Source organism: Camelina sativa, chromosome 9, assembly GCF_000633955.1.
Source record: "Camelina sativa cultivar DH55 chromosome 9, Cs, whole genome shotgun sequence".
In the NCBI taxonomy this organism is placed as follows: domain Eukaryota; kingdom Viridiplantae; phylum Streptophyta; class Magnoliopsida; order Brassicales; family Brassicaceae; genus Camelina; species Camelina sativa.
In genome coordinates this window covers 35570980-35578447 of record NC_025693.1, presented here as the reverse complement: position 1 = coordinate 35578447, position 7468 = coordinate 35570980, and the positions used below count along the sequence as shown (strand labels likewise).

General features: G+C 38.4%; 4 protein-coding genes across 5 annotated transcripts in view; all 4 read left to right on the top strand.

The window, feature by feature from the left end:
- LOC104714294 (nucleolar GTP-binding protein 1-like) lies at positions 795–3867 on the top strand. Of its 2 annotated transcripts, XM_010431603.2 has the most exons (14): positions 795–917; positions 1112–1211; positions 1316–1461; positions 1569–1692; positions 1785–1849; positions 1943–2056; positions 2142–2216; positions 2381–2491; positions 2593–2706; positions 2787–2858; positions 2943–2979; positions 3077–3189; positions 3339–3545; positions 3632–3867. In XM_010431603.2, exons 2-14 carry the CDS (start codon positions 1124–1126, stop codon positions 3737–3739), a joined length of 1374 nt encoding a protein of 457 aa, XP_010429905.1. In that variant the 5' UTR covers positions 795–917; positions 1112–1123; the 3' UTR covers positions 3740–3867. The 2 variants fall into 2 exon arrangements, with proteins under 2 accessions (XP_010429905.1, XP_019085180.1); XM_019229635.1 differs by lacking the exon at positions 795–917 and having other exon boundaries at positions 1156–1211; positions 1353–1461.
- On the top strand, positions 3984–5951 carry LOC104714293 (F-box protein At1g80960-like). Its single transcript, XM_010431602.2, has 5 exons — positions 3984–4079; positions 4204–4488; positions 4576–5178; positions 5272–5451; positions 5565–5951. Exons 2-5 carry the CDS (start codon positions 4234–4236, stop codon positions 5862–5864), a joined length of 1338 nt encoding a protein of 445 aa, XP_010429904.1. The 5' UTR covers positions 3984–4079; positions 4204–4233; the 3' UTR covers positions 5865–5951.
- Positions 6560–7460, top strand: LOC104714289 (probable CCR4-associated factor 1 homolog 6). Its single transcript, XM_010431598.2, has one exon. It carries the CDS (start codon positions 6633–6635, stop codon positions 7458–7460), a length of 828 nt encoding a protein of 275 aa, XP_010429900.1. The 5' UTR covers positions 6560–6632.
- The window catches only part of LOC104714290 (probable CCR4-associated factor 1 homolog 6), a 7873-nt gene continuing 6964 nt past the window's right edge, over positions 6560–7468 (top strand). The window contains exon 1 of the mRNA XM_010431599.2: positions 6560–6632. The gene's annotated coding sequence lies outside the window, so the exon portion shown is untranslated. The remainder of the gene's footprint in view (positions 6633–7468) is intronic.

Sequence of the window (7468 nt, the reverse complement as noted above, 5' to 3'; positions counted from 1 at the left end):
GTTCATCTCCTTCTTTACCTTCTCCAGCTCTTTATTCTTCTCTGCTATTACTTTCTTCAGCTCTTCGTTTTTCTCCTTAAGCTCTTCGCACATTTCCTTCCATGTTATCTTTTGCTCTTCTTCAATCCGACTCCTTCATATCTCTCTCTCTCTCTCTCTCTCTCTCTCTCTTTCTTTCTTTTTTTATTGAAGATTGTTGTTGGGTTGCATTCAGATCTTCTTCTTCAGCTTTATATTGAATTGAACTTGAACCACACAATTAAATAAATGCGAGAGTGATAGGAAGTCGTATCGTTCTGCATGTAAGATTTGTAGTAATGATTAGTTTTCTGCATTCAAGATTTGGAGTAATAATGATTAGTTTTGATTTCCAATTAAAAATTAAACATTTTAACGCATCGTCTCAAACTTATCTTCGGTTATGATTTGACGTGTGTTAATTACCCCGTAAAGCCTATACGACCGAAATTAAACAATTATTAGAAGCGGAAACGTTTAACTGTTTAAAGACCACAGAGATGGTAATCTAGTGTACCGATAGAAGGCCCAACAATTCTCATATTTCATACGCCCAATAATTTCAAACTAGAAGGCCCCATTAATGCTTAGGCCCAATATTGCTTAATTTGCCAGTTACTGTTTCCGACCGGTTGGTTGAACGTGAACGATCGAACCATAATTCGATGTCTGGTCCGGTAAAACAAACACTAATCTACTAATTTGTTTTGGATATTGTGGGAACGCTCCGGGTCGGATCCTCTCGACCCAATTAAAGCTTTTCCACTTAAAGGAGAGAGCGGTGGTAAAACACAACTCGAGAAGAAATCTCGTCTTACTCACTAGTCACTACAATGATGATTGTTCACTGAAGCATCAGAGAAGAATAGATTTGCGTAACTTTACGCCGGAAGATTCAGGTTTTTAACAGATTAGCTTGACCTAAGTTTTAAAGTTAGGGGCTTTTCTTTACTTACCAAACTATTCAATCGCTAAATGATGACGATGTCGTCAAAGCCCATTATAAAACTCAAACCAGAGTGTTTGGATTAGATCGTTTTTGTTCCAGTCTAAACTCAAAAAGCTTCTTCTTTTTTTTTTTTTGTTGGCTCAGAGACTCATCAGAATGAAATTGGCGTCGAGCTTGGTTCCTCATCAATGGCGTCTCTTAACATCACCACAGGATTGTCTACAAGCTTTCATTTTCTCCACAGGTACCTTTTTTTTCTTATTCTCTTCCTCCAATCCTTGATCTTGTCATCCATGGTTTTCGTTTTTCTCCTTTTTTCTTACCCCTCTCTCTTTCACTCTTCTTCAGCCAACACCACAAAGTCTCGCACTTACTGGTCTCCAACCTTGCGTCAATGTCGGAATCTTCAGACGGCTGTTTCTCCAATCGTCAGTTCAAGCTACTTGCCCACTTCCTACATTACTCAGAAGCAGATTGAAATCCCTACCTCCCCTGTATATATTATATTCCCCCTTTAGAACCCTTGTTTTTCTCACAAGTTTCGAGCTTTTGGTTTCCAATTTGATTAAAGCCAAAAACGAATTCGGATTTGGTTTTTTAGGAAAAACAAGCGCCACCAGTACAGGAAGGTTTGGGTGCTTTTCAAAAGCTCCCCATGGTGATGCCATCTATTGATTTATATTGTTCTGCACTCAGGAAGTCCAAAAGAGTTCAACCAACCAAAGGTAATTAATTTGTTTCTTTATCTTATCGTTCTCGTTCTCACATTCACTCTTTCAAACTATTTAACAGAGTATTCATCCACTTTTGGTCTCAGGCATTGCTAATATTGCGAAGCGAGAAAGAAATAGAGGTGCTAAGCAGCTTGATGCATTCATGAAGGTAAGTTCATTGCATCCTTCGCTGTGTTTCCCCGGTTGAAATTCTGGTCTGTTAGTTGTCTTACCAAATCAGAAACTGCGCTTTTTATTTAAGGAATTGGCCCTACCTTTAAAAGGATACATGGAAAGTTTCCCGAGGAAGAGACTATTACATCCATATGAAAGGTCTCTTATTGAGTTGACACTTGGTGAAGGCAAGTATGAGGAGGTATCTATTATGCACCCCCTCTAAGTCTGCCATTCAGCTCCCCTGCAACTGATTTTAGCATATGCTTATAAAGTTAAGTTTTTAGGTGTTAGGAAAAGTTGATGTTCTGAGGAAGAAGGTTCTGTCTGTTGGGAAAGAACATGCTTCTCTCTGTGCTAAGGTCAGACTCCTCAATTTCTTTCAAAATATATTGTATTTTCAGTTTAGTGTTTGATACTGTTTCAGTATAGTCCTTATAAGCTTCACAACTGTCCCATTGTTCCATCTTATTCTATCATATATCAGTGTTAAAAAAAGTTAAACATCTTTTATTGTCTTTTGCAGGCTTTGTCAAAGAAAGAAGCAGAGGAACGCTTGAGCGAAGGTGTTGAGAAGCTTGAATTGGTTTTCCAACAACAAGGGAGAGCTGTTGATGATTTGCTAAGTATAGCGAAGGTTCCTTTCTATAATCTTTTGTTTGTCTCTTCCAGTGGTTTGACCAATTTGACTTAGTTATTAGAACTGTATATATAAAAAGAGAGTTACGCGTTTTGCAGGTTTTGAGGGCTATGCCAGTTGTTGACTTGGAAATGCCAACTCTTTGCCTTGTCGGAGCACCAAACGTTGGGAAATCATCGTTAGTCCGCATTCTTTCAACAGGGAAGCCTGAGGTTTGCCTTATGTGCCAATCTTTCTATATTATGTGATAAACCTTGCATTGTGTATACTTATGATGTGGTTGTGTTGTCAGATATGCAATTACCCTTTTACTACCAGAGGAATTCTGATGGGTCACATCGTTTTGAACTACCAACGATTTCAGGTTAAGCTCACATTGTTTTGTGACTTGTGTTCTACTCACATTCCAGATGGTTTAAATTACTAATCATCCAGAAACGCTTTACAGGTGACAGACACCCCTGGGCTTCTTAGGAGATGTGATGGTAAAGTCTAGTTGCTACAAACCCTCTCGTGGATGCATATGATATTATGATATTTATTTAAGTCTCTTGATTGTATTTTTTTTTTTGGTCATTACAGAGGATAGGAATAATCTAGAGAAGTTAACTCTTGCTGTACTCACTCATCTTCCAACTGCGGTTCTATATGTTCATGATCTAACTGGAGAATGTGGGACTTCTCCTTCCGATCAGGTATCTAGTAAAAACACAAATTCTTATGGTCATTGCATCATATGTGCATAGATGTGCATATCTGAAGAAGACAGAACATGTGTGTATGTCAAATAAACGGGTTTGATATTTTCTGATTCAGTTGTGTGTTTGTTTGGAGGACATTGCAGTTTCGAATTTATAAAGAGATGAAAGAGAGGTTTAAAGATTACCTGTGGATTGATGCTGTGTCCAAATGCGATCTGCTGGGAGGCTCGCCGGTGATCTATGCCAAAGAAGATAGAAGCAGCGATGACGAGGAAATCATTAAGTACCGTGAAACAGGACCTGATGAATCAATTCATGTCTCGGTGAAAACAGAACAAGGTCTCAATGAGGTAAGAAACTTACCAGAAATATTTGATGTCGAAAGAAAGCAAGAGTGTGTTTTAAGTGGTCTGTTTCTCTACTACATGGCTTGCAGCTAAAGAGCAAAGTGAAGGAAGTACTGAGCAATGAGATGGAAAAGATCAAAAGTGGAGACAAGGTTGATCAAAGTGGAGAAGAAGTTGATCAAAGTGTTGGTAGTTGATAGATAGAGATTTTTGCCCATTTTTAGCTTTTTCACATTGATGTCTCATTTGTTTTTGATATACTTAAATAGGATTAAAACAAACTTAAATACATTAAATATCAAATCATGAATCATTGATGATTGTGTATATATATAGAAAATAAAATAATAATAGCTACTAAAAGAAATTGAGAAATAAAATAAAATTTTAAATAACTTATCTATGTGCATATGTATTAGCGACAAGTGTTTCTGCTGCATCTTCGGATGCTTCTAAACTCTGAAGTTTATAAATCAAGTCCGACTCTGTCTCCTTGTCAGACTCGAAAGTAGCCTCTCTCTCTCTCGATTCTCTGACGTAAGTTCTAAGGTTTCGTCGATTCTTTGTTTCCTGCCCTTAAGTTAGAACTTGGATTTTGATAGCTTGTTTGCTTCTTTTGTAAATGAATAATTGAATATGATGTAAAAGCTCTGTGTTACAGGCCACTTACTAAGACGGATACCCATAAAATATGGATAGATCATCATCATCATCATCTGTTACAGTCGAAAATGTTGATTGGATCAGTACACTCCCCGATGATTTATTGCTCATGATCTTATCAAGACTGTCCACAGAAGAAGCGGTAAGGACGAGCGTTGTGTCCAAACGATGGGTACATGTGTGGAAGCACATGTCTCATCTAGTTTTTGACATGCGAAAGAAGTTTACCGATTCTAACATTACCCTCGATGTTTCGAATCGTGTTGTTACACTGATGACCAAGGTTCCCTTCTCTCAAATTCTCTTCTTCTTCTTCTTCCTTCCTTCTTGTCCATGTGTTTTAAATCATTTTTTTTGTTTGTTTCTCAAGATTATTAACAATCACCGTGGACATCTAGAGAGTTGTGTAATTGTCGATTACAAAAGCGAGATGCTTAATACTTGGATTCAATCGCTCACCGGTATGAGGCAGACCAAGCATCTCACACTTAGACACCGTTTTGGACTAGAGAAGTGGCCAATATGTCCCGGCTTCCCACAAGACTCATTCTCATCTTCAAGCCTCACATCACTCTCGCTATCGTCATACATATTAAGAACCTCGCATTCCTTCAACAACTGCCAAAATCTCATGACCCTCAAACTCTCATGTACGTACGCCCCTGATGTTGGAGTCTTTAACAGAATCCTCGCATCTTGCCCTTCCCTGGAGGTGCTTGTACTAGGCATCGGTTGCACCAAAAAGAGTGGTACTTTGAAGATTGACAACAAAAGATTAAAGCTCTTGAAAGTGTCATCACCTTGCATTGGGATTGATGGCATTAAAGTGTCTTCACCTAATTTGCATATCCTCGTTATCGTTGAAAGTCTCTCATGTGGGAGATATAACTTTGACCTCACGTCTCCTCTACTCCAGTTTAATAGAAACTTGGCAAGGTTAAGCTTGCCTCACGTCAGCTACAACATATCACAGGTACATACATATATATATTATTACATGCATCCCTATGCGTAGTCAATAATGTATTTTAGAAGGAACTAATGGTGTGTGATGTACATGATAAAGGAGGAAAATTGCAAAGGGCATGAAGAATATGTGGTAAACTCATGTGGTGCGTTCTTGAGAGGATGGCTTGCACTCATGTCAGTGAGTGTAGATTTAATGAATCCAAGAGAAGTTGCGAGGTTAAGACAAGTCTTACTTGTATGGACTGTTCCCATTATTGAGCTTGAGCTAATATTTAAGGTATGTTACATTCATTCTTCTGAGTCATTCCTCTAAGACGACAAGTAATCTTTTTTTTTTTTTAATTAAAGATAATAGTATAATTAATATAAGTTGAGTTGGTATATGTGGAGAATAACAATGCTCCGAGGGAAGAAGTTGGTAAGGACAAGTTGTGGAGTGAGAATATCAAAGAGCCGTTCCCAAATGCTAAACTTCTCGTGGATTCTTTGTGGATGTATAACTTCAGCGGTTCAGAGGAAGAGTTTGCGTTGGTGTCGTGTTTGATTAGGCAAAGGACTGTGAAAAGAAATATAATGATCAAGACAACGTCGTTTCCTGATAGAAAGAAATTGGAGATAGAAACGGCTGTCGCTAAGCTACAATCACTCAAAGCGAAAGATCAATGGGCGCTTACCATCAAATGTTTCTGAATGTTAAAACTTTTTTTGGTTCCCCCCATCTTTCCAAAATAATTAATTACAGTATTTAGAAATAAACTAATTCTAAGTTGATATTAATCTCTCCTAGTTGATATTACAGCTATTATTTTATTTTGTCTTAGCAATAAATGATATCTGATTAAAAAATAAAGGAGCAATAATGAAGAAAAAAAAGACAAAAAAGAAAACTACTAAATTGTGACGCACAAAAAAAGGAACGATCCTTCCTAATAATAAATAATAAAGAATTAGAATCTGTACTCAGAAAAACAAGAAAACTTGTGGAGAAGAAAAAAAAATCGGATTCAGAACAGAGAAAGAAATAAAAACAATTAAAAAAAAAAAGAGAGAGAAAAATTAAAAAAATCGATATAATAAATAAATAATAATATTATCTTCTTCTTCCTTCTTCTTTCTTCTTCTCCTTCCATCATTACCCTTAAACGATAAACCACGGCCACATCCTCCTCTGAAACCCTAGCCACGTCAAATCGCCGCCTTCTCTTCCATCTCCTAACCTCGGTTTTGCTAATCAGGTTCGATTCACTGAACATCACCGCCCGTTGTTTATCTCAATTTCTTCGGGTGATTTGTTTTAAAACTGAATATTTGATTTTGGTTTTACCGCAGATTTTGATGAAACCAGATCGGGTCTACCTCTAGATCCGTTCTAGGTTAATCTCATCAATCAATCCTCATCATCATCATCATCATCCTCATCAATCCAGATGCTCCTCAGATTCATAATCATTGATAGACATGTCTCTGTTTCTGAAAGACGATTCTATCCAAATCCGCGAAGTCTGGAACGATAACCTCGAAGAAGAAATGGATCTGATCCGAGACGTCGTCGACGATTTCCCTTACGTCGCCATGGACACTGAGTTCCCAGGTATCGTCGTTCGACCCGTCGGTACTTTCAAATCCAACGCCGATTACCACTACGAGACCTTAAAGACAAACGTCAACATCCTCAAAATGATTCAGCTCGGCCTCACCTTCTCCAACGAGCAAGGTGACCTCCCCACCTGTGGAACCGACAACAAGTACTGCATCTGGCAATTCAATTTCCGAGAATTCGATCTCGATTCCGATATCTTCGCTGTCGATTCAATCGAGCTTCTCAAACAATCAGGCATCGACTTGGCGAAGAACACACAAGACGGGATCGATTCCAAGAGGTTCGCTGAGCTCCTCATGTCCTCTGGTATTGTGTTGAACGAAAACGTGCATTGGGTTACGTTTCACAGCGGATACGATTTCGGATACTTGCTTAAGCTGTTGACTTGCCAGAACCTGCCTGATTCGCAGACGGATTTCTTCAAGCTGATCAACGTTTATTTCCCGACGGTGTACGATATTAAACACTTGATGAAGTTCTGTAACAGCCTTCACGGTGGTTTGAACAAGCTTGCTGAGTTGCTTGAAGTTGAGAGAGTTGGGATATGTCACCAAGCTGGTTCGGATAGTTTGCTCACGTCTTGTACTTTCAGAAAGCTCAAGGAGAATTTCTTCGTTGGTCCTTTGCAGAAATATTCTGGTGTTTTGTATGGATTAGGTGTTGAAAATGGTCAGGTTGCTATCTAAAACAGAAA

Excerpts from the sequence above, each read along its gene's own strand:
- LOC104714293 (XM_010431602.2), top strand. The coding sequence starts at position 4,234 with ATGGATAGATCATCATCATCATCATCTGTTACAGTCGAAAATGTTGAT. Across the intron at positions 4,489-4,575 it reads TTGTTACACTGATGACCAAG|ATTATTAACAATCACCGTGG; the intron begins GTTCCCTTCTCT and ends TTGTTTCTCAAG. Across the intron at positions 5,179-5,271 it reads TCAGCTACAACATATCACAG|GAGGAAAATTGCAAAGGGCA; the intron begins GTACATACATAT and ends TACATGATAAAG.
- LOC104714289 (XM_010431598.2), top strand. The coding sequence starts at position 6,633 with ATGTCTCTGTTTCTGAAAGACGATTCTATCCAAATCCGCGAAGTCTGG.
- LOC104714294 (XM_010431603.2), top strand. The coding sequence starts at position 1,124 with ATGAAATTGGCGTCGAGCTTGGTTCCTCATCAATGGCGTCTCTTAACA. Across the intron at positions 2,217-2,380 it reads ATGCTTCTCTCTGTGCTAAG|GCTTTGTCAAAGAAAGAAGC; the intron begins GTCAGACTCCTC and ends TGTCTTTTGCAG. Across the intron at positions 3,546-3,631 it reads CAGAACAAGGTCTCAATGAG|CTAAAGAGCAAAGTGAAGGA; the intron begins GTAAGAAACTTA and ends CATGGCTTGCAG.